The following is a 26608-nucleotide window of genomic DNA, read 5'->3' on the forward strand; positions in this document are numbered from 1 at the left end:
TGCCTCCTATTTTAGATGTAAGGTACCCGAGAGCCTCCTATTTTTAATTTAAGAGGCACCTTATATGAGGGAAAGGATTGGTTTGAAATCTTTCAGGGCAGATGCCCAATTAGTACTTGTTCAGATTCTAGATATTCCATTTTTGCCTGTTTTAAAGAGGCTCGTGAGGTACTGTTTGATATCATTGAAGTTAATCACTCTGTTCAGTGTTAGTCTGGGTGAGAGATTTTTCGCTTTGGCCAGGGAAGACACATTATACTATTCCATACAAATTGACATAGTAGTAATGTAAAAAACATGGTTACCCTACTGTGTTTTCATTAATTTTTTTCTTTGAATGCTAAGAAATGTAAACTAAGTGATTTAGTTTGACTAGCTTTCAGATTGATAAAAAGTATTATAGAAATTATTTAATATGAAAGTGACTGACTTCTGTCTTAGTAACTTTTATCAGTGATATATTTGTAATTTACATTAGATAATTTTACACTGAGCTAAGTGATCTAGTAACTGTGCTTTAATTATCAAAAGAACCCATAGGTGGAAGAATTCCTTTTCAGCTTCTATAATGAAGAAAATTAGTGTTGACTAAGGATCCAATATGTAAATGAAGCTGAACTAGAACTAATACTTTGTAAGTTTCTTAAGAACTGGATATACTTTTGTTTTCCCATTTTGCAGATGTCCTTATTTACATCGGACCACTGGGGACACTGAAAGAAAGTATCATCTCAGATATTACAAGACTGGTACATGCATCCATGAAACAGATGCTCGTGGCCATTGTGTGAAGAATGGACTCCATTGTGCCTTTGCTCATGGCCCTCTTGATCTTAGGCCACCAGTATATGATATAAGGTGAATTAATCTTTTTTCAACCGAAAGTTGTAGCCAAGCTCCTCATTTGTGTAACTGTGCTATAATTGTTTCTACAGTAGAGCTAGCTTAGGTACCATCTCTTTTGATGATCATTTGCTTAAATAGTCAAATTTTTAAGCAGTTAGTTTATATAGGAATATTATGTTTTACTCATTATATTCTACTTATACTGCTGAATTTAACTTCATAACTTACTAAGTATATTAGGTTGTGAGATAACATCCCTAAAAGAGGCTAATAATTCAAAATGCATTCTGATACTTATTTAGGAAATAAAATCCTTAATAAAGCTTCTGGTAATCAGGTCATTTGTGGGATCCCAGGAGTGTTGGGGGGTTTCCTTGGCAGGATGCCTGCTAGTGACTTCACTATCCAGGACCCACCAGGTAGCAGCTGTTTTTAGTGGATCTTAGGGCTCCAAAGAGTGAAATAATAACATGAATTTAAACATTTTATTTAAAGAGTTATAAAGAAAAGGAGTCCGAAGATTTAACATCTGTAAACTGACTTGTTTGCTTTTAGGGAACTTCAGGCACAAGAAGCCTTACAAAATGGCCAGCTTGGAAGTGGTGACAGCATTCCTGATTTGCAACCTGGAGTCTTAGCTAGCCAGGCAATGATAGAAAAAATCCTTGGGGAAGATCCCAGGTGGCAAGGTAACATTCTATCACTCAGCCTCCTCTTGTCTCTTGTATCTGTTCTTGTGTTAGTTTTGTTGAGAACTTAGTCATAAAGGTGAATTGCAATACACCGTGCCGTCCCCCAAATAATCTCTTCTGTATTTTGGAAGTATATGTTTGCACTGATTCAGTATTATCTTTTAGACCACTTTGGAGTGTTTCTAGAATTAAAGGGACATTTTTATAACCTTAATATTGTTAATTATCCTTGTTTTCATCTATGTGGTACTCCTTCCACTATACTGTTGCCTCTGTTTTGCTACAAATCTGCTGTATGGATATGTTACTGGGCATGCTGGAAGCCTTCTTGTTCCTTTTTTACCTCAAGGGTATCAGTGTACTACTCACCTTTACTGTAAAGTTGTATCTCTTTCTTAATGTTATTGACCCTCACCTTTTAGACAGACATGATATCTTTTACTTTTTACTCCATTTCTTAGATGTAAGTCTTTGGTAACAACATGTATGCAACTTGCTTGCAGTTATTTGTAGTTTTGCCATTGCCATTGGAGTGGAATTGTAATTTTAATTTTTGTGAGCTCATTGAATTTCTTAATTTGCAGCCTTATAGCATCACTGGGAGAATATTGGTATTAAAAACAAAGCTTTTGTAGTGATGAGCAGTTTGGGAATCATTGAAAACACTGCACCTTTTTCAACTGACTGTTATTTTATCTGATGACAAAAACCATTGCATGTACATAAGTAGTAAACCCATCTGTTGGTTATTCTGCATTGCTAGGGTGTAAATGATAGTTGTTTTAGTGTCACAGACTTGTATAAGGAAGAAATTCTGGCTTTGATTTTTTTTTACTCTTGTAGACCGTTCTGTTTGAAACAGGTCCTATTGTAAGACACATTGCATCTTGAATTACTGCCTCCATGCTTTAGTCTTGCATTTAATATTTTTATTTTAATCTTTAACATTATTTTAGTTTTAATATTTTTCAACCAGTCAGTAAACATTTGTTGAGTGTCCACTATATTCCTTGTACTATGCTAAGTGTTGGAGATAGGAAGAAAGATACGAAGATAGACCTGTTCTGAAAGAGCTCACAGTCTAGTTGGGGAGACAGTGTGTAAACAACTATGTACGACAAGCTATATACAGGACTGGAGGGGAGGCAGTAGAATTAAGAGGGATTAGGAAAGGCTTCTTGTAGAAGTTGGGGTTTTAACTGGAATTTGAAGGACACCAGGAGGCAGAGATGGGGAGAGAGAACATTCCTGGCATGGGGGGCAGACAGGGAAAATGCCTGAAATTGGCAGATGGAGTGTCTTGTTCAAAGAACAGCAAGGAGGCCATTGTTACTGGATCCTAGAGTATGTGGGAGAAGGGGGTTATAACGTATAAAAAAAGATTGGAAAAGTGGAATGGGGGGAGGGGGTCAGGTTACAAAAGACTTTAAAAGCCAAACAGAGGATTTTATATTTAATCCTGGAGGTGATAAGGATCTCCTGGAGTTTATTGATTGGGGCGGATGATATAGTCAAACTTGTACTTAAGGAAGATCAATCTGATACCTGATTAGAGGTTGGCCTGTAGTGGGGAGAGACTTGTGGCAGGCAAACCAAACAGCAGATTATTACAAAGTTCAGATGTGAGGTTATTAGGGCCTACACCAAGGTGGTGGCAGTGTCAGAGGAGAGAAGGGGACATATGGAAGAAATATTGCAGAGGTGAAATTGACTGGCCCTGTAAACAGATTGGTATGGGGAGTGAGAGAAAGAAGTTGAAGAAGACACCTAAGTTTTGAGGTTGGGTGCCTGAGAGGATGGTGGTGCCTGCATAGGAAAGTTTGGAAAGGGGGAAGATTTTGGAGGAAAGATGATTTCCATTTTGGACATTGACTTTAAATTGCTACAGGAGATACAGTTTGATATGTCCAGTAGGCAGTTGGAGATGAGAAATTGGAGGTCTTCAGAGAGATTGGGACTGGATATATAGATTTGAGAATCATCAGTATAGAGTTGATTGAATCTGTTTTTGTTGAAATATTGTAGAGAAAAGAGAAGGCAGCCCAGGATAGAGCCTTGTGGGATATCACAGTTTGGATGACTTGGATGAAGATCCGTCAAAGACTGAATAGAAATAGTCAGGTGGGAGAGGAACAAGGAGGGAGTTGTGTCATGAAAACCTTGAGAGAAAAAAGTGTCAAAGAGAAGAGGGTGATTGACAGTGCAAAAACCTGCGGAGAGGTCAAGAAAGATGAGGATTCAGAAAAGGCTGTTAGATTTGACAAAAGATTATTAGGAACTTTGGAAGAGCAGTTTAAGTTGAATGACAAGGTTGGGAACCAGAATGTAGAGAAATAAGAGAGTAAAAGAAAAGGAAGTGAAAGGTACCAAAGAAAAGGAAGTGAAAGGTACCTATTGTAGTTGGCCTTCTCACAGTAGCCACAAAAGGTAGGAGATGATATCATACAATAGCTAATGGAGATTGATGGATCAAGTGAAATTTTTTTGAGGATCAGGGAGACATGGCATGTTTGTAGACAAGGAAGTAGCCAGCAGATAGGGACGGATTGAAGATAAGTGAGAGAGTGAGAACAATAGAAAATGATCTGCCGGAGGAGACTGGATAGAATGAGATTACTTCTTCACATAGAGGGGTTTACCTTGTCTGGGAGAAGGCCTTCCTATCCAGGAAAGATAAGGGTGAAGGAGGAGATATTGGCAGATGGCATCTGGGCAATGTGACATAAGGAGGAAGAAGAAGCTCTTGGCAAATTGCCTCAAGTTTAAAAAAATAAAATAGGAGACAAGGGTCTCAGTTGAGAGAGGAAGCCATGAGAGGTTTAAGGAGGGATGAATAGGTTTGGAAGAACTTCTGTGGTGAGACAGTGATTAGGAAGGTGTAAAAGTGTTAGTGAGGACCCAGTTAAGATTATATAAATTTGTGCTGATGCAGTCAGCAGTTTCATGATTTTCTCCTACTTTGTTCAGCAGCACGTGTATGGGAGTGAAGGTGGCAGATGATGGGAGTGATCTAAGACTGAGACTTGGTCATACAATAAGGAGATAAGAGACTTAAGAAAAGAGAACAGTGTAGAATTGAATTGGTTCACCAAGGATCAATATGAGGAATGGAAAAGAGTGTGGTTAGTGCAGGGGTGATGATCTGAGAGAGAACTGAAGGGGTCAAGGGATTGGAGGTTCTTGTGTGGATGGAGAGCAAGGTTTGGGGTTGCAAAGCAGAGGCAGAGGTGGAATGACAGTAGATTCTAATTAGGTAAGGGAATTTCAGAGAACATGAAAATGGAGGTAGAGCATCTCTGGATGATGGCAAGATCAAAGATATGAACATTTTTGTTGGTGGGGGTGAAGGAGAAAATGTAGGAAATGAGTAAGTTGAGTAACTCTGAGTTTGGGGTGCTTGAGGGACTGTCACTATATATGTTGAAGTTCCCTAGTATGAGGGCAGGAGTTAGAGTGGAGAGAAAGGCTGTGAGCCAGGCGCTGAACTCATGAAAGAAAGTGTACTTTGTTTTAATGCCTATGGGCTATTATAAATCTGTTTTAATAGATTCTGATCAGATAAGGGCTATTTTAACAACCTTTCTGTTTCATCTCTCCCCTCTCCTCCAAGGACTTGCTGCAATAGCATCCTTTTTCTTATCCGATTTTAGCACTCTCTCAATCAAAAATTTTGAGTGATTTCTCATTTCCTATAAAATAAAATAGAGACTCTTTAGCCTGTTATTTAAGTCCCTCCCCAATTTCACTTCAACATTATTGGAGCAATCTTTTCAGCCTTCTTTCATTTAGCTTCTCTTCATGCACTCTATGTTGTAGCCAAACTGGACTACTAATTACTCTTTGGTTTTCGTCCTCCCTCTCACACTCCCTTCTCCTTATTCTGACAACAATGACTGGTATGTATTTCTTTCTGCTTTTTGAAAGTCTTCTATTTCTTCAAGACCTAACTCACATGCTACTTCTTCTGTTAAGTCTTCTCTAATCATGATTGTTCACTTTCCCTTGCTGAACATAAAATGGGATCTCTCCCTCTTCAGTTATTCTTATGTTACTTTGAACTTTGCCTTTTATACAGTCTGCTTTAGATCATAACTCATTTCTGTACAGGTCTTTCCCTTTCCTTCCCTCATAGAAAGGCAGTTTGGGGTACAGCAGTGATTGGCCTTGATGAACTGAGTTTGAATTGTGCCCTAGATAATTATTATCCTCATGACTCTGGCCACATCACTTAATCTCTGAGTCTTAGTTTCCTCAAGTGGAAACTTAAAATAATACTATCTCACAGGGTTGTTATTATAGTTAAATGAGTTATGCACATCAGGTGCTTTGCAAACCTTCAAGTGGATGTGTGAATGGAAAAAGTATTATGTGCTTACTATATGCCATGCATTGTGTTAAGTCTTGTGGATATAAATATTAAAGCAAACACTGTCTCTCTCTTCAGGGAGCTTGTATTACAATGAGAAACAAGGGAATGGTAGTCAAAGAGGGTTAATTTGGTCTGGAAAGGATAGTAGACTGACATACTGTTGAGGTTCGGGCTGCTTGGGACCCCAAAATACCAACACGCTGGCTCCTACTCGAATGAATTTGACCCAGCCCTTTAAGCCAGAAAACAATAAATTTTATTAAAGATTCACCATATTGGGTTGACTCTTAAGAAGCCTTGCCATTTGTGGTGCTTCCGAGTCAGATACAGTCAGATACAGTCAGATACAGTCTGAGCTAGATTGAATCTGAGTGCCTTCAAGGAGGCAAGATGGAAATTAAAGACTGTGGGAGGGAGCTGGGGGTGGTGTAGTAGTCTGGGGGTGATAGGAGGGATTTAGGGAGGATTTTAATGGGACTGGGGTGACTGATCAAGGGTTGGAAACAGCTGGAGGTAATTAGGAGATACCAGACAAGGGAGGGCCTAGCTAGGTTAAGGATAATAGATTGGCATATGAAAAGCCAGATTAAGTGGGAAGATTCAAGGAGGTTCCCAGAGTCTGTACCCCATCAATACCACATCCAGTTTAATTTGACCATGGTTTTAGAAATAGGGAGGGGAGGGGAGAGGAAAGAGAAATGGGTTAGGAGGCTATAGAGGAGAGAGTGAAGTGAATTATATCTAGGGCTTTCCTGAAATAAAGTTGTAGATGAAGCGTTCACCAATCAAGAGGGTAGCCAACCTGGGGTGGAACCTCTTTCAGAGCAAGGCTGTTGGTAAGAAGAGTTTGGAGGGAGGTAGCCAGAGAGGAGGAATGTTAGCTAGGATTGTTATTAACACCATCATCATTGTTATTGAACTCCTTGAGAGTTGTTATGAAGGAAAATTTTTTTAAATTGATTTGAGAGGAATTGAACACCTTGGCCAAGGTGAACTCCACTCCTTTTAAGAGTCGGAGAGACAGTGACAGATACATGGAAGTGAGGGCATTTTTATAAAGTTAGTGCAGGACTGATATTCCCAGAGGACAGATTGGTCCCTTCTCTTTCAGGTCACAGTCCTTTGACACTCCCACTGTATGTCATTAAGCAAGCACAGTTGGATTTTTAGGTGGCCCTGGCAGTGACTTCATGTTCTCCTTTCTGATAGGCTTTCCCTCAAATAGCTTGTCAAGGGTACTCACAAGTTTCTGACCTTTTATCTAACCGTACAAGGTTACAACTCTGATTAACTATCACAAATGAGAGTTTTGACTCTGTGGAAACAGAACTTTTTCCTTTGTTTCCCACAGAGCAGAGACTGGTTTTTTGTTGTTTTGTTTTGTTTTTTAAATTCCCAGTGCCTAAAAAGAATAATAGCCAATACTTAGGTAGTAGTACTTTATTGTTTGCAAAGTGCTTTGCATCCTACATTATCTCATTAGATTTTCACAACAACCTTAAAAAGTAGGTGCTTTTTTTAAGTCCCCATTCTACAAATGAGGAAACTGAGGCTGAGAGGTTAAGTGACTTGCCCACAGAGTCACACAAGAATGAGTGTCTGAGTTAGAATTTGAATTCACATCTTCCTGAATTCTTTACCTACTTCTCCTTTCTTTCTCAAGTCCAGCACCCTGTCCATTATACCACCCAACTGTCAAGCACATGAAAGATGTTTCGATTGAATTAACATGAATTTCTCATATTTAAATAGACTTGAATACCAAATCCGCCACCAGAAGTTTTACCCTGGTGCTTGATCATGGTTTGGGAATTACCCTGGGTTTTTGAAGACCGATTCCAATAGAATGTAAACTCTATCAGTTACTGTCAAGTTAGAAAGCCTTTGAGCACAGGCCCTCTTAACAGATTTGATGTCCTTCATCTGTTGACTAGCCTTGCTAAATGTGGAGAGGATTATCAGGAATGGTTTGACTATCAGGTGATGCATTTTCTCAGCAATGGTAGTTTATGAAGGCAATCTCCTGAGGTACAGAGGAGTTGTCATCTTTGTTAGAGGTGTAATACCCCTCCTGATGGAATCATGGTATAAGCTGAAGACCATATAATTTTTAAAAATTGAATAATACCTTTCACATTTTCATTTTATTTAACTCCATTTTTTATTGTTTCTTTTATGAGGTAGTAGGCTGTAACAAAAAGAATATTGGGTTTGAATAGAATCTGCATTCCAGTCTTGTACTATGCCTTCTATTAGCTGAATTAACCTTGGGCAGATCACTTGACCTCCCTGAGCCTTGGTTTTCTTAGAAAATGTTTGCGTTACTTCTGTACCCGCATGTTTTTATTAGAATAATTGCATTTGTACTACTCTTTCTTGTGAAAAAGAGATGGTATAAAAATACTTTGTGGCTGTAAAGCAGTATGTAAATATTATCTGTTTTTAAAATGATAATTATTTTCAGCAAAGCAGATGTAAAAAACCCCCCAAAATAATCATCAAAACCTTTAAGCAAAATAGCACAAAAAAGTCATTGAGAATGATTGTGCATGAATCCACATACTTCTCATATGTCTTTTTTGTCTAGACCTGTGGTTTCATTGATGTAGTGAAGTACCTTTAGGGATTCTCCCTCTACCAATCAAATCTATTGTTCTGCAACATATCATCTTGGGGAAATCTTCTTTGTTTTATTCTCTTTTAATCTCCTTTCTATTCTCTCTTATTTACTCTGTTAAAAAACATGAATGCTATCTTTAGTTTAGGTAGTACTAATGTTGATTGGATTTAATCTTAGTTTCATTTCTTGTGCTCTGGACCTAGGATTTAAGGGAACTCTAATGGGGGACACTCCCTCCCCCTCCCCAGTTGATAGAGATATACATTTCCAACTCATCTGTAGTATAGAGATCTGCTTCAGGTCACCAAGAGTTTCACTGACTTGCTCATGATCTCATCGCTAGCATGAGTTCCAGGCAGATCTTCAACATAGAGAATCCACACTGCCTTTGTCTCTTTCTTCTCCACTCCGTCTGGCCATGTTGCTCCTGTGTTCAAAAACTCCAGAGTTCCTATTGTCTCTGAGAAGAAAAACATTTAGCACTTCCAGAAAGAATCAAAGAATTTGAGATGTGGAATCAAACTCAAAGACCATTTAGTCCAATCCGTACACGAAAGGAAAACTACACTACTGCATGCCTGGCAAGTGCTTGTTCAGCCTCTATTTTAATTTCTCCAAGAAGAAGAAACCTGCCACCTCTCCATGCAGCTCATTCTACTTCTGCACAACTTTCGTCTCTTTGTAGCTTCTACTCATTGCTCCTGGTTTGGCCCTCTGAGACCAAACGGAAAAAGTTTAATTTCTCTAGAAAAGACATTTGAAGACAACCATCATGAACCCCAGCTAAGCATGCTTAATTCTTTCAACCAATTCTTACATGACATGGACTCAAGTCCCTTTACCAGTCTATCCTTTTCTGAATGCTCTTTAGCTTATCAATATCCTTCTTCTGTTGCCAAGAACTAAGCACACTATATCATATGAGAGCAGCGTCCAGTGGAGGGGGCTGCATTGACTCCTGTTTTGGAAGGTGTGTCCTCTTTAATGCAGCCCAATATCAGATTAGTTGTGTGTTTTGGTTTTGTTTTGGTTTTTTTTGGCTGCCACATTACACTGCTGGCTCAATATGAGTTTGCATTCTGCTAAAACCCCACATTTTTTTAGAACTGCTGTCCAACTATGCCTTCTCCATCTTATAAAGTTAATTTTTTCATAACTAAGTACAAGATTTTACATATATCCATATTGAATTTCGTCTTACTAGATATAACCCAGTGTTTTATCCCCTCAAGATTCTTTTGGATACTGCTTGTCATCCAGGCTGTTAGCTGTCCCTGCTAGCTTTCTGTCATTTGCAAAATTGATGAATAACGTATCTGTTCCTTTAAGGCAATTGATAAGAATATTAAATAGCTCAGGGGCAAGTTTGGATTTCTGGTGTATGCTGAACCATAACAGCTACATATTGAAAAATCCAAATAGTTTCAAATCTGGTTGTATTGTCTAATATGTACCTTCTCTTTAAGAATAGTATTGAAATCTTTGTTAAAATCTAGGTATTCTTATAAAAAAATGTGAATGGAATTACAGTGGCTTGATCTATTCTTTAATTAATCCATCCAGTTCTTTGTCGATTCCTTTCTCTTCTAGATTTAGTTCACTAACCATCTCTTTAATGATCCAGTCTAGAATTTTCCCAGAAATTGAAGTCAGACTCACTAGCCTGTAGTTTTGGGGCTGTTCTCTTCCTTTAAAAAAATGGTACAACGTTTGATCTTCTCCTAAGTCTGGCAGTATTTAATAATCCTATTTTCCATGTTCCTTTAGTACCCAAGGATGTGATTCATCTGGGCTAGGTGACTTATACTCTCTTACTGTCTCTTTATGTTTAGTGTCAACCCCCTATTAGCCATTTTTCTTGTCATTTCCAGGGTAAAAGTCATTATCTTTGGCAGAGAAAACAGAAACAAAGCCAGAACTGAGCTGCTCAGCCGGTTATAATTATCCCCAAGCAAAGATTCTGCCCCTTCTTTTTCTCCCAGTAGAGCTAAAAACCTTTTATTGTTCTTAGCTTCTGTCTTCAGCCCAAGTTAGTTTTAAATTTTAGCATTTCGGATGCTATTTTTATGATGTTGCCATGCTTTTATAGTAATTCTTTATTATCTGAGCTTGCTTGCTTCAGTTTTCTGAACATTCCTTTTGAAAGTCCAACCCATCTGTTGAATTCCCACCAGTCTCTTCAGACAGATCCCATTTTTCCTCCTTACTGGTATTTCTCTCTCTTTGTCTTCAGAATTTTATTCTTGAACATCTTCTTTCCCTTCTCAGCTGACTTCCTCTGAAGCATTTTAGTCCATGGGATCCCGCTTCTCTCTTTCCTCTGAACTCTTTAAACCTGCTTTCTCAAATACTTTTAAATTTTCTCTATTTCACAAACTCTAGGAGGGAGTGGCTTAGTTCCCTTCACGGTTCCCATTTATTTCCACTCCAGCATCAATTATTTCCTATACTAGTGGGAGTAAGATCCAGCATAGAATTTCTCCTTTCTTATTTGTAGCTTTAACATTTCTTGTAGACAATTCTTGTCTTGCATTTAATCAACACTTATTAAATCTGTACATTTCACAATGTCTCACATATAGCAATCACAAAAATATTTGTTTAATAAATGTTTTGCTTTTTAGATTTTTTCCATTTAATCCTTTTTTAGTTACAAAGCTATTCTTCTTCATGCTCTTTTATGTGGTTACTGGACATATTTTTCTTAATAAAATTGAATTTGTCCTTGGTAGAGAATTTTACATACTTGAGTTCAACTAAAAAATTTAAAATGCTTGAAAGTAGTCATTGATTCATTTCCCACTGAGGTTTATTATATACTACTTACAGCTACAAATCATGACAGGTTACCTTCTTTTCCTCTTTCCCATTATCCTTCTTCTATGAAAAAGTTAAACAGCCTCATCATATTATGGCATCTTTAAAAAAAAATCAAGTGTTAATAGAACATGGGATATTCCTTCAGTCCTGAGACAGTGGGACTTCCAAACTGTCCAGTAAAATGGAAGCTTCATGATAATAGGATTTGTCTTTTTCTATTTGTATACATAGTACTGGGCACATAAGATTGTAGATTTAGAACTGGAGAGGACTTTAGTGGCCAGCTAATCCAATCCTCTCATTTTAAAAGCGAGAAAGCTGGAGTCTAGAGGGGTTAAGTAATTTGTTTAAGGTCATACAGTAGTAAATAAGTGACAAGAGCTCTGTAAATGCATTTTAGTTTGATTAAGTTAACATTAATTGGTTGCTGTTTGCAAATGAAATGTGTTTATTTTTTTTCAGATACCAATTTTGTCTTAGGTGGCTACAAGACTGAACAGTGTCCAAAGCCACCTCGCCTCTGTCGTCAGGGCTACGCATGTCCACATTATCACAATAGTAGAGATCGAAGACGAAATCCCAGGAAATTTAAGTACAGGTGAGCTATTTTACACAATAGTATAGCAGAATAACTTATATTATCTGTATTCCTTCTAAAGAGCTTGGAACACTTTCAGATATACTCATTTTACTTCAGAAATATTTTTATACACAGTTCTTTATGTAAATTCTCATTATGCAAATTCAACTTTATGTTAGAATTCTGAAAGAAATTTGCATTTCAGAAGCCCACCATCACCTATTGTTAACTATACTGTACATTAATGTGCTCTTTCTCTATTTCTGCCCTTTGGCTCAGCAACTCTGTGGCTTTTAAAACCACCTTCCTTCCCCCCCCCCCCCCCCCCCCCCCCCCAAACACAACAAAACAAAAAAACCCTACAAGTGAAAGTAGAATAGTAGATGGTAGGAGAGACCCTGCCAGCACTGGATGGGGTCTTGACTTGGGTCCTCTGGTGCATAGATAGGAGAACTTTGCCCTACTCTGCCAGATTGGTGTATCTGTCCCTGATTCCATGTATTATACTGTGTGTCACTCATCCTCTCCTCCCTGTGTTTGTGTCCAACCCTATGTGTCTGCTGCCTGCCTGTTCTTCCTCTTGGCTCTAACTAGCCCCTTCCCTGCTGCCACCCCCCTCACTTCTCCCCCTACCATGGATAGCCTTGGTCAATTCTTGTTCTTCCTCCTGCTTCTCTGTCCTCAGTCTCCATGTATCCTTGAACTGTATCCTCCCTCTGTGGGTTTGGGGGTCCCCTTTTTCCCTTCCCCATGTCCACAGGCAAATTTGCATTATGTAAAAGTCATTTTAAGTAGAAATCTGTGGCACAGTCTACTTACTTAAAGTGAGAGCTGTAGGCAGCATGTATTTGTTTTTAATTAGCTGTTCCCATTTTCCATGTCTCTCTGCTTCAACTTCCTATAATTTCCCTTTAGGATTATCTTATTGTGTTTCTTCATAATTTCATAAGTCGTTCTTTAGTACCTAGTATGTTGTTTTGCTTATAGCTGACCCTCAAGAGATATTTGTTGCTAGCATTAATATTTCTTTTTCAACATTCCTTATTGTGGCTTGCCTTCCTTAATGTTTTGTGCCATGGTCATAGAACCACTGGACCTTTGATTTCCTTGGTTTAATAGGAACCCTCATGAAGAAACTCTCTGGACATCTGCTTTGCAACTTGTGATGTTAGAGAACTTCTTGGGGCCCTGAGATTTTAAGTGATTCACTCAAAGTCATATAGCCAGTATGTGCCAAAGGCAGGGTTTGAACTTCAGTGTTTCCTGATACCAAGGTTATAATAGAATTTAAACTGCGCTCCCTGCCTTTAGTTCCATCTTTTTCCAATCCATCTTTCACACTTCTGTGAAAATAATTTTCTTAATTCATGATGTTATTCACGTCTCCTGATTGTGAAGGACTTTCACTGCCAAACTGAGAATTTTTCATTTTCTTCTAGAGGCAGTAGGTAGTGACATGCTAAGACCTAGTCTTTAGGAATATTAATGTGGCAGCTGTGTAAAGAATGGATTGGAGAGGAGAGAGACTGGATGCAGGGAAACCAATTAGGAAGCTATTATAACAGTCCAGGTCAGAGAGGAGGTTGAAAGGTCTGCATCATTTTGTACAGTGGGAGGATATGTATGAATCCTGAATGAAGATATCCAAAGAACTTAAGAATTTGATTCACAGAGAAAAACATCCTCAAAGCCCAATTTCTCTTCCATTATAATTTGCAACAAACCCACCAAATTAATAATAATAAAAGGTCATTCTATATTCCTTGGATATTTCTTATCCTGATTTATGAAGTTAGTTCTCCCTATAGTGCAACAAACCTTAGTTAGGAAGCATCTTTTTCTTCCCCCTTTCTCTTTTTTTTCCTTCTTGCCTAAGTAGCCAGGCTGGAGAAAATAAATCTTCTAAAATCTGACTCCAGTCAAAAGCAGCTCATTGTAGAAGTTTCTTGCTCTCTTATCTTTTATTTTTTCTGACTCTACTTTTAGCAGTGATTAATTCCCTTCTTACTAACATGTACAGATAGACAGGAAAATTAAACTTAGAGCTATGTGTTGATATACTCATAGAAACAAAAGGAAGAAAAATTAGAATATTATGAGCCAACTTTATCAAGTTCATACCTTAGCTTACAATATCCTTTGCTTCGTTGTCCATTTTCTTGGTCTTGGTCTTGGGTTGAATGGACTCCTGTCATCTGGATCTCTCTCTCTTGCTGCCTTCTCACCTTCTGCCTCGAATATATCATCATATCATACTTATTTGAGTACATATTATATTCCCTCTTGGTGGATTGGCAGTTCCTTGAAAGAGCTATCATTTTTTCATCTTTGTTTTCCCAGCAACTTATTAGTAATGGTATTAATTAGTAATTAATTAATCTTAATTAGTATGTGTTTAATACATGTTTGTTGAATTATTAAAGGACTTGCCTAAAGTCATATTGAGAGTGGGGAAGCAATAATTTAAAGTCTTTTCACTTTACATATGATAATTATTTTCTGGATGTTTTGCTCATATCTTTCAGCTGCTTCCTAACTATCTCTCAAATAGTCCCTTTTAATAGGGCATATATTGGCACGTTAATTTTATTCAGAGAAATCCAAATGGTATATTTAGCTGGCTGTGATTTGATACCTTGGCAACTTAGTAACACTTACTAGAAATTTATATTTAGAAAGGATCCAGCCCTTCAAAAAATTATATTTTCTTCCTATTATGGAAAAATTCCTTTCCTATACCCCCATGAGCCCTCTAGAGATTTAGTGCAATATCAATTTAGTTCAATAATTGTTTTTTCATTATGAAAGTTTTCCATAAAGGTTCATACATTACAAATAGTGGCAGCAAACATGTACTCTTATAGTAGTTCCAAGAGAATTATTGCAGGAGCAAGCTCAACATTTAATTTTCAGTAGTGGGAGACATCAAGAGATACCTATTCAGGGGCAGCTAGGGGGCACAGGGAATAGAGTACCTGGAGTCTGGAGGACCTGAGTTCAAATCTAGCCTCAGACACTTCTTACTCATTAGCTGTGTGACCCTGGGCAAGTCACTTAACCCTGATTACCTTGTTAGTTCATATGTTAGTGATAATATCCAGTGCCCCTTAATTTTAATCCATATTGAACAAACCCTGGGAGCACTGCTGTTATTTAGGCATGGTTAAAGAAATTAAATGACAACTTTTAAATAGATGTAATGGTCATGTAATTTTTACTATATTTAAGGTTGTATAATAATAGAACTGAATTAGTTAAGATTCCCATTCTTTTTAAAATAATCTTTTTATTGATATCTTTTTAAACATTGCCTAAATTTTCCCCTGTATCTATTTCCTTCTTTCCTTACCAAGCACCTTCCCTTGTGAGACAAATAGTTTTAAAAAATAGAAAGGAAAAAGAGGAAGTAAAGAAACAAAAAATAACTGATCAATATGTTGGAAAAAACCTGATATAAGTATGCAGTGTTCTACTCTTTCCCCCTTCTCCTCAAAGCTTTTCTTTGGGGCTAGGCTTGTTCTTTATAGTTTTACAATACTGATTTTTTAAAAATTGTTTTGGTGGTATTATTTTTTCTATATGCATTGTCATGATATTATTTATATTGTTTTCCTGCCTCTGGTTACCATGTGTTTGTGTAATTTTTTTCATATTTTTCTTAATTTCTCATGTTTAGCATTTCTTCAGTACAGTAATATTTCATTATATTCTTATACCACAATTTTTTCAGCTATTTCCTAATTGGTGCCATCTTTTGTTCCCTTCTCTTTGTTACCACAAAAAATGGGACTATAAATATTTTGGTATATGGATCCCTTCTTTTTGTCATTGACCTCCTGAGGTATATGCCTAGCAGTGGTATCTCTTTGTCAGATGATACAGATGGACATTCATGCCACTTTTTTGTTGTTTGGTTGTTTTAGTCAAGTCTGACTCTTTGTGACCCCATTTGAGGTTTCTTGGCTAAGATGTTGTCCATTTCCTTCCCTACCTTATTTTACTAATGAGGAAACTGAGGGAAATAGGATTAGACTTGCCCAGGGTCACACAGCTAGAGTCTGAGGCTAAATTTGAACTCAGGAAGATGAGTCTTCTGACTCCAGGCCTGGTACTGTATCCACCTACCTAGCTGCCTTCAACTTTATTTGCATAATTTCAAATTGCTTTTCAGAACGATTAGACTTATTTTATAGCTCCTTCATCAATAATCAGTATGCCTATCTTTCACAGCTATCTTTTTTTTTTGTCAGTTTACTGATTATGACATGAAAACTTGTATATTCTCTTAGTGATTTGGAACATTTTTTTCTCATGGTTGTTAATAGTTTGAGGTTTTTCATTTGAGAACAATCTGTTCATTTAAGTAACAGCAAAGAAGGTCACCACTACTAAACTGTGGAGTATGTGAAAGGGAGTAAAGGCAAGACTGGAAAGATGGGAAAGAACTAGGTTGGTGAAGTTTACCAGGTTGACAGATGTCAAACTGAGGATGTTATGTTTGAATCCTGGAGGTAACAAGAAGCCACTAGAATTTATTAAATGGATATGGGGTGAGGAGCATGTTGATATGAGATTGAGGAGACATTTGAAACTGGGAGACTCAGCATCAGGCCCTTGCAATAGTTCAAATGTTAAGTTATGAGAGCCTATGAGAGCCTGTACCAGGATGGTGGCAGTGTCAGAGGAGAGAAGGGTGTGTTTATGAGAGATGTTACAAAAGAAGAATTGACAGGGTTTGACTATAGATTAGATGTGGAAAGATATAGTGAGATAAAGGAAGGAGTGGAGTTGAAGATTTCATATAGGTCTTGAGCCTTGGTGACTAGGAATATGATAGTGCCAGTCTTCTTTTACCTTACTCCCCTCCACACACCCTACAATTCTTGATAGCAATGAGGGCAGCTAAGTGACACGGTGGGTAGAGCAAGGGCCTGGAGTCAGAAAGACTTTTTTTCCCAAGTTCGGATCTGGCCCCAGATATTTATTAGCTGTGTGACCCTAGGCAAATCACTTAACCCTGTTTGCTTAAGTTTCCTCATCTGTAAATGAACTGGAGAAGGAAATGACAAACCATAGCAGTATCTCTGTCAAGAAAACCCCAAATGAGATCATGAAGAGTTGGACATGGCTGAAATGATTGAACAACAACAACTTGATATTACTACAGAAATTAGGAATAAGGGAAAGTTTGGGGAGAAAGGTAAGTTCAGTTTTGGACTTGTTGATTTGAGGTAGTTATAAGACATCCAGTTCAAGATGTTGAATAGGCAGTTGGAGATGCAGGACTGGAGATCAGGAAAGATTTTGGTAATACCTGAGATCTGATAGTTATCAGCGTAGAGATGATTATTGAATTCATAGGAGGTGATATGATAATCAAGTAAGATAGTATAGAGGAGTAAGAGAAAAAGGTCCAGCCCAGAGTCATGGGGTGTATTTATCACTAGTGGGTAGAGATCTAGGAAAAGAGATTGAGAAGACCAACAGATCAAAGGAGTACCGAGGGAACGGTGTCATAAAAGCTTATGAGAGTCAAAGGCTACAGAAGAATGAAGTTCAGAAAAGACCATCAGATTTGGCAATTAAAAAATCATTGGTAACATTGGAGAGTACAGTTTTGAGTTGAATGATGAGGTCAGAAACCAGACTGCAGAGAGTTTAGAAGAGAATGAAAGGATCTCCTGCCCATAGCTATAAAAAGTATATGATCTGCTTTTCTTCTAATTTTTTACAGCATTATCTCTAATATTTATACCATATATCCATTTTGAATCGTGGTATGTACTTTAAAATGTTGGTCCAAACTACCTTTCTAAAAGTTTTTTTTAATGAGCCTAATACATGAAAAATATCCAATTACCTTATCCTACTTTTAAGAAAACAATAATTTCTGACTTTTTCTTTACTTCATAGTTATTTTAACACCTTCATGCTTCAAGATTGAACATTTCCTTATAGCAAAAAAAAATAATTAAGCAAAAACATTCCATACAGTATATATAATTTGACAGTATATATAATATTCTGTTCTCATAATCCTCTGCCTCTTTATTGTGAGTGATGAGGTATATTAGTCATTGTCTATATCATTTTGATTTTGCTTATTTCTTCCTATATCATATAGGTACTTCTATATTTCTCTGAATTTCTTATGCATCATTTCTTACACTTCTGTACAATAGTATTCCATTACATTCATATACCATAGTTTTTCCATCTAGTTCTTAGTCATTGGGCACCCATGTCATTTATTGTTCTTTACCATCACCAAGAATATAGCCAGGAATATCTTGGTATATATCAACTATGTTCCCTCCTACTCATTAAACTCCAGTGGCTCCCTTTCATGTCCAGGATCAAATAGAAAATCCTCTGACATTCAAAGCCTTTTTTATAACCGAGCTATCTCCTATTTTCCTATTCTTCTTATACCTTATTCCCTGCTACATTGTTGTGTGGGTGTCCTTCGTTTTCGAAGAGGACCTTGACATCATCATGACATTTCTTGCAGTTGACTTTGATTTGAGTGAGGGGGACTGTGCAAGGTCACCAGCCTCACTTTCTCCTCCAGAGCCATCTGGATCCAGTGACCAGATATTCATCAGGATGATTGGAGATGGCCCAGGATACAGTGGGAGACCCTGGCCATTTTAAGCTAAGGACTTTTCAGGTACTCACTTAGAGAGAGGTAATGCCCATTTAGTGAATAGGCCTCCTTAAGAAGTAGTCAAGAGATGGCCCCTTTAATTAGAAAAAGGAAAAAAAAAATCAAGCTGGGAGGGCAAGGCCCTCTGGGTTGCTGTTCCAGAGAGAAATAGTTACCATTGATATTCACTGTAAGCCAGGAGGGCCCAAAATCAGCCATTAAGTGGAGTGTGGCCAGGGACCTGTTGGGATCCAATCTGTGGGTTTCCGAATGAACTGGGTTTAAGGTTTTAGGAAGGGAAGAAAGAAAGAAAGAAAGAAAGAAAGAAAGAAAGAAAGAAAGAAAGAAAGAAAGAAAGAAAGAAAGGAAGCTCTAACCATTAAACCCCAAGTTAACTGCTACATACTCTACAAACCAATGATATTGGCCTTGTTGTTGTTTCACAAACGATACCCTCCATTTCTTGGCTCCAAGGCATTTTCTCTGGTCGTCCTCCATTCTTGGAATGTTCTCCCTCAACTTCTTGGCTTTCTTTAAGTCCCAACTGAGTTCCAATATTTCCTTTCCCTTTCCCATTCCCTTTGACTTACCCCTTTTAATTCTGGTATTTGCCCTCTTTTACTGTTTCCTATATATTTTGTATATAGCTTCATTTTTTATATTTGTTTGCACAGTGTCTCTCCCATTAGACTGTAAGCTCCTTGAGGGCAGGAGCTGTTTTTTTTTTGTCTCCTTTTGTATCCCTAGAGCTTTATGCAGTGTCTGGCACATAGTAGGCACTATATTACACCTTTATTTCTATCTTTGTTTTCCTTGGGGTTATCCCCAGTAATGGGATCCCTGAGTCAAAGAGAATATAGAGAATTTTGTCTCTTCTCTTGTATAATTCTAAATAGAAATCTAGAACATTGGGTCACTATCTTCCTCAGCATTAATTTTTCCTGCATTTTGTCATATTTTACAATTTGCCTAGTATGAGAAAAAATCCAGAGTTGCTTAAATTTGCATTTCTCTTATTCTCAGTGATTTGGAGCATGTTTTCATGTGGCCACTTACAGTTGGCAGTTCATCTTTTGAGAACTGTATGTTCTTATCCTTTCCTTATTTATATATTGGGAATGTCTTTACAAATTTATGTTAATCCTTTATTTATTTTAGAAATCAACTTTGTCATTCTACTTTCGTGAGCTTCCTTCTCTTTGTTCTTTTGATTCACTTTTAAATACTACCACCACCGTCCCCTTCCTCATTCTTTGTGATAATTTTTGTCCAAGTGATCCTCATCCTTGAACACCCCTGGAAATGAATTGATTTATAAGGTTGAAGTGTTTCTTTTTTAATCTTTCCCTCTGGTTCCAAAATGTCCTTTCCCCTTCATTAGTTGAAAACTCTTTTACTTTACCCTGGCTTTTTCTTTTTATTGTTGTCTTTTAAAACCTAGTGTTTATTGATTATATCAGTCACTCAGCTGGCTTCATGCCTTCCTTTAAGTTCTCTTAAACATAGCAGGAACTTTATATTCTGCTTAAGTACTTCATTCTGCGGGTCTTTGTTCCTGGACTTGTTGCCAGGTAATAAAAGATAATCAATTTCTTCTCCCTAACTCTAGATAGGAATAAGTACAGCCTATTCATTATTTATAGTTTATTTCCCTGCTACTCTGTCTTATATGTCGGAGGGGAAACCCCTCAATGTCACAGAGGTACAGATATACAAAGTATGATATATATTTCTTTTTTTTTAATATACAGGACCTGAAGTGATATGCTTGAATTAGTAAAGACCAGATAAGCTCAAATTAGCAATTCAGAAGCTATAGACTTTAGAGAATATCTTGAGACAAACTGACTTTGTTCACTCATTGGAAAGAAATTTTATTTTTTGGATAGAAAACTGTTGGAAAGAACTAAACCTTGTTCCCCAAAGGTGATAATTTTTAATAAATGTGGGCAAATAATATTAAAAGTTGCCAGGGAGGCCAAGAAATAAATGTACATACTTTTCCTTTCTAGTAACTGGTTTGACTAAAAAGAAATTGAAATTGTAGTCATGAAAGCTTCAAAATAAAGCTTTAAAAATCTTTCAGATTTCAGAATTGAAGAAGTACCCAATCACTCACCAGTAACAAGTCTAGACATTTCTTCCAGCTCTAGGCTCCTAAAGATGGTTTTAATCAACCCTAGAAAATGTTTCCCATTTTATTGCTTTTTAAAGACACAGATTAGAATGTATGGAGTTTATGAGAAATTTGTGCTTTGTTAGACTGACATTTGACCATTTAATTTTATTTTTTGTCTCAGTGAGAGAAAATTACATTTTGAAAGAACTTGTATTGAAAAGTTCTAAGAATCCTTAAAGCTACTGCTCTTTGCTGATTCCACTAATTTGATGCTATCCCATTCATCTAGTGTTAATCTACTGATAACATGGTTGGGCCAGCTCCCAAATGTCTATATCTGTGTATTTATAGACTTTGATATAGCAGATTATATAAATGAGTGACATTTTCCTTTCTTGTTTTTCAGTAATTTTTTTTCCTCCTTCCAGGTCCACTCCATGCCCCAGTGTAAAACATGGAGATGAATGGGGAGAACCTTCAAAATGTGAAAGTGGGGACAACTGTCAGTATTGTCATTCTCGTACTGAACAACAATTTCATCCTGAGGTAAGAAATGTGCTATTTCAATCTGATGTAAAGAAGTTGAGAGGTAGTGTGATGTATTGTCTTCCAGTTTTTCTTTAGAAACTCTTAAAGTTTTGAGGAAAAATGAATTTGCCTCCACTACTTTTGCTGTTTTATGAGCCAGTAATGTTCATAATCTTCCACCATCTTACTTTGTAAGTTTTTTGAAAATGATTTTATATTCTAATTCAGTGTTGATCTTTATTTTAATTTGGCAAAGAGCTATTGCATTTCTAGGTAAATTTTTAGGGTTTTTTGACTTCCTTGATGTGATGATTGCTTTGAATCAGTAGTGATAGGAATATTCCATATTGATGTCTGCACATTTATCCATTTTCCTTTTTATCCCATGTCAGTAGCTTGTTTAATTTGGTCAGGCATGGTGACACATGCCTGTACTCTGCTACAGGGGAGTCTTTAATTGGCAGATCTTTTGAGCCCCAAATTCTGGGCTGTAGTAGGCTGAAGCCAATCAAGTGTCTGTACTAATTTTGGTATTAATGTTGTGGTGAGTCCCCGGGAGTAGGGGGCTCTTGTGCTGATAAGAGTATGACCATGCCTGTAAGTAGCCACTTCATTTCCAATGTGTGGATAAGTTATGGAGACCTAGCCTTAAAAACAATTAACTAAAAATAGGTCAGGTTGGAGCTATTTTAATTGCATGGCATATCAAATAAATGGTCTGAGTACACATAGATGATTGACTAGTTGTTTCCTATCTGTTAAGACATAGTCATTTTTTTTGAAATAGTATTTGATATTCTCCTTGACTAGTACCTTTGTACTCTCTTCTTGAATAAAGTATGTATAGATGTATATATGATGTATAGGTGTGAACCTTCTGTGTAATCTAAATACCTTTGTCCTCTTTGGTTCCTTAATCTTAAATTTTTTGACTGCTTTTCTTAATGCCTATCCTTGCATTGAAGTAATTAAGTTTTAAAAATGTGTAGATTTAATTTGGAAAGCTTATTAAGTTATTTGTAGAACTTTTTTAACATCTTGCAAAAATGAGAAGAAATCTAGGATGATAGCTGGAAGAGATAGTAGGATCAAATGAAGGAAGGCAGCAGAAAAAATAGCACAAGAAGAACAAGAGAAGGCACAAGCTCCTCGAGGAAAGATAGAAAGTGTTGGATTAAAGGAACAAGTCGTTGGATCGACTCTAGCAAGGAAAAGGGCCTTTTCTATCTTGGAGAGAAAAATAAGGGACAGTGTAGAATAGTTTTGAGCTGTGGTATAGGGGAGAAGGAGCTTATGACACTTGGCCTTGATTTTCTCAATAAAGTAGAAGATAAATCCTTTCTGTAAAGGTTTAGAAGGTTTATAGTAAAGAAGGTGGTTGTCAGGGAAGAACGAAAAGATTTTCATTTAACAGTGAGATTAGGTAAAACAAATTTGTAGTGGATCTAGTTGATATCGTTGTCTGACTCTTAGTAATGTTCTTAAGATGAGAACTGGAATAGAAAAGACAAGTGATGAGGTTAACCTAGGTTTGGAGTCTGTCAAGAAATGAGCGGTCATAGAACATAATGGCAGGAATGAAAGACCACATACGGTTGCACTGGTTAGTTTTGGCTTCCAAGGTCAAGGTCCAGACTTTTGATCCCATGACTGTGAAGAAGGGAAGATGAAGCCAGAGCAAATCCCTGAAGACTATTCAGCAAGATTTCACCATAAACAAGAATAGTTGTGTTTCAGCATTGCTTAATAATGACCCAGCACTAATTTGTCTGTATTGGGGATAGAGATGAAGCAATTGTGCTGATGGATGAGAAATTCCTTGCTGTGATGTTGTACATGGCACAAGACAACGGGCAGGTCAGGATTAGAAGCCTAGTGAAGCAAAATAGGTCTTATAGGTGCCACACCTTCAATCAAAAAAGGGGTACGTCTAGTGTTTCAGTTAGTAAGGAGAGAAAAAAGTGAGCATTATAAAGTTTGGAGAATAGAATGTAAGGTCTAGAAGGTCAGCAAAAGCAAGAAGGAATTAATCAGTCAGTGAGTAGTGGTAACAGAATTATAACTTCTGATCCTATTAGCAGAGGCTGTTTACTCTCTACTCTCTACTTTGACTTTATGTTTTCTGTTTGAGATATATATTTTGAGGAGATGGGGCATGAAGGTTTCTTTGTATCTCTACTACCATATTTGGCATGTAGTAAATGCTAAATAAAGGATTGTTCATTGATTGATTGACTCTGGTGCATGAATGTTGATTATGGGCAGAAAATAATCTTGCAAGTGAATCTTACTGTATGACAAGACCAGAAGAATTAGACTTAACCATGCAAGTACTTGAGAAGTTGGAAAGGTACAATGAGAAGAGTGCTGCATTTGGAATTATGACCTGGGTTCACATTTCACCTTCACCTTGCCATATGTGTGACTTTGGCAATCCACTTCACAGCTCTAAGACTTAGCCTCCTCTAAGGGTTAGAGTAGATGAACTCTAAGATCCCTTGCAACTTTAAATATGTAATTTTTTGAGACCATACTATAGAGAGTATTTAAAGGTGGAATGGATATTAAAATCTGACCAGGTATTGAAAAACTAGGCTTGTCAAGTTTACTGCATAACCTGTAGTAGTATTCGTTTGGCAGTGAGAAAGGCTACGTAGTTTTGTGATTTAGCATTTATTATGAGAGAGAATTTATGGCTGGAATCTTTTTGTCAGATGATAATTTTGCCATGTATCATATATTGCTATAAAAAATGCCTAAGGATTGTAGCTTAAAAGCTATGGATCATTCCCTGGGGTTCACAAAACAGTAGATTGTTGAGCCAAAAACAATATTGCCATTAGAATTATGGTTACTTTTTCCTTTGACTTATCTATATTTCAAATATGTTACTAAGCACTTTTTATCTTAAAAGTAATCTAACAAAAATATTTAAGTGAATATTTATTCTTACTAAGCAAAATAGTTTGATATAGCCCTTGATTTGCAAGTATATGAAAAACATTTGACTAAGCAGATGGTGTTTGCATATTTTGTTGTGGAGAAGCTGAAGGCAGCAAAATTCAGATTGTTTTTTAAAAAAGAAAATAAAACAATGGTAGTATAATGCAGCGAATTTCAGAAACATAATAATAGCATAATATAGACCAGGGGTGGAGAACCTATGGCCTCAAAGCCACATGTAGCCGTCTAGGTCTTGACTGAGTCAAAGTTTTATAGAGCCAATTCTTTTATTAAGGGGATTTGTTCTGTGAAGTTTGGATTCAGTCCAAAAAGGACTGCACTTGAGGACCTAGAGGGCCACTTGTAGCTTCAAGGCCACAGGATCCCCACCCCTAATATAGACTATATTGCAATCAAAGACAATTTTTCATAAAATTACTTCTAAGAAATGGTATCTGGTACTTTATTTAGTGAGTTGATCAAGTGTATTCGATTTTTCTTTCCTAGATCTATAAATCTACAAAGTGCAATGATATGCGACAAACTGGGTACTGCCCTCGGGGTCCATTTTGTGCTTTTGCACATGTTGAAAGTAAGTAAGCAAAAACTAGAATTTTTAGTATTAATCAAGATTATGCAGTTTTAGCTCAGTGGTTTCAAATACAGCAGGAATAATACTTCTCCAAAATTTCAGTGAAAAAATTGTTGTTAACTTTCCCTTGATTTTAAAAGATGTTTTATCTTTATCTTTAGTTGAAGAGCAGCCTGGCATTACTGATAACTGGCCTTGGCATAAAGAAGACCTGAGTTAGAGGTCATACTGGCTGTGTTACCCCAGGCAGCTCACTTAATCTCTTAGTTCTGTCAGACCACGTGATTGCAGAACACAAGTGTCTGATTTGTATTAGTGGGAGAGATTTTCTCATCAGAGAATTCCCTGTACTGACAAAATCATGTCAGTATTTTAAAATTAACTATATATAACTTTTATTTTCTTAGTTCCAAGTTTTGTGGAAGTTCTTTTTGGCATTTATTTTCTATAGAGAACATCCCATGAGAGCCCTAGCAAAGAAGGTTGTTGAAAATTCACCTCCAGTCATTCTGAGGAAACACAACATGGTACTTGTTAAGATTCAGTCAAATAACTTGGTTCATTCCATCAGGCACATACTGGTCTTAGGATAGCGAAGCTGTGGCCCAACTTTGTCACATATGTGTAATTCAAGTTGGTTACCACATATACCTATGTTGTATACTCAAATAATGGATCAATTCTAGGATAGATAATCTTTTGAGTTATGTATAATTCCCACAGCAGTGTGAGAATGAACTCACACAGCTGCTTGGGAATCCTCTCATTCCTACTGTGCTATCTCCTACTTCCCTGGATATACAGCTGGGTTTCTGGATAATCTTCACTTTGTCTCTTTTGCATGGTGACCATTGTGTGCTGCCTGGATGATTTACCCTAGAACCATCTTCTTGCCTTTTGCAGATAATAAAATAAAAAGGACTCTTAAGTCAATAAAGAGGTTTCATAAAACTCCAGGTTGAATGAATTTGATTAAGCTAGAATATGAAGACAACTTTTGATTCACCTTTTTATGGGGAGGACTTAACTAGAATCTAATAAACATTCACATTCTAAAGTAAGAGAACTTTAATAATGGTATCACATTTGATATCAGAGTCCACAGAAATCAATGAATAACAGAAAAGTTACTGAATTTTACTGAATTTAAGTTTGATAGATTTTGTCATTTGGGAATAAATAATTTCTTATTCCTTATAATTCTAATATTTCAGTGTTAATATTAGTTCAGTAAAAGGTGAATATAACTATAGCCTAGAGTTTGCAAAATAATAAATTTGTAACTTAGAAAATCTCATTTTGTTTGTTGCGGCTATTAAATTATGGTATTAACATCATGAAACCATAGTAAGCCAGACTGCTTTTATTTGGGTTTTTTTATTATTATTATTTTTGGTTTTTTGTTTTTTTGGAGACTGTCTCCTTGTCTCATTCAGGCTGAAAATTCAGCAGCCATATAAGTGGTTGGCACTATCACAATACTAATTAGCATGGCACCCAGGCTAGTTTACCCTTGCTTAGACAGATTGGTGGTTCTCTACTACTGTGGATTCAGTATATTGGTGCTGAACTTAGTGCAGCTACCCAATTGGCATTAGCCCTGCTGCAGCATGGAACTCTCCATCTCAAGATCCCTGCCTTAGAAGCAGGGACTTCGGGTGCATGTGTACCACCACCACATACTGCCAGCATGCTTTTAGTAAATGTTATAATTAGCTTCCTATTAGTTTAATTACATAAGACTTTAAATCATCCTAATAGATAGAAAACGTAAGTAATTGTACATTATTTTAATATGTAATGCACACACACTTATGCCAGACCATCTTCATTGTATAGATATAACGAACCCT

The 26608-nt window shown here is 36.9% G+C and overlaps 1 protein-coding gene across 8 annotated transcripts in view; it reads left to right on the plus strand.

Annotated features, from left to right (window-relative positions):
* The window catches only part of UNKL (unk like zinc finger), a 125890-nt gene that overhangs the window by 37964 nt on the left and 61318 nt on the right, over nucleotides 1–26608 (plus strand). For 7 of the 8 annotated variants that reach the window (XM_072600334.1, XM_072600283.1, XM_072600293.1 and 4 more), the window contains 5 exons: nucleotides 682–858; nucleotides 1402–1535; nucleotides 11810–11945; nucleotides 21121–21238; nucleotides 24671–24755. In XM_072600334.1, the coding sequence (XP_072456435.1) occupies nucleotides 1496–1535; nucleotides 11810–11945; nucleotides 21121–21238; nucleotides 24671–24755 (379 nt within the window). In that variant the 5' untranslated portion in view covers nucleotides 682–858; nucleotides 1402–1495. Of the gene's footprint in view, nucleotides 1–681; nucleotides 859–1401; nucleotides 1536–11809; nucleotides 11946–21098; nucleotides 21239–24670; nucleotides 24756–26608 lie in introns of all 8 variants that reach the window. The other variant, XM_072600343.1, reaches the window with a different exon arrangement.

The sequence above is a fragment of the Notamacropus eugenii genome, chromosome 1, assembly GCF_028372415.1.
Source record: "Notamacropus eugenii isolate mMacEug1 chromosome 1, mMacEug1.pri_v2, whole genome shotgun sequence".
Lineage (NCBI taxonomy): Eukaryota > Metazoa > Chordata > Mammalia > Diprotodontia > Macropodidae > Notamacropus > Notamacropus eugenii.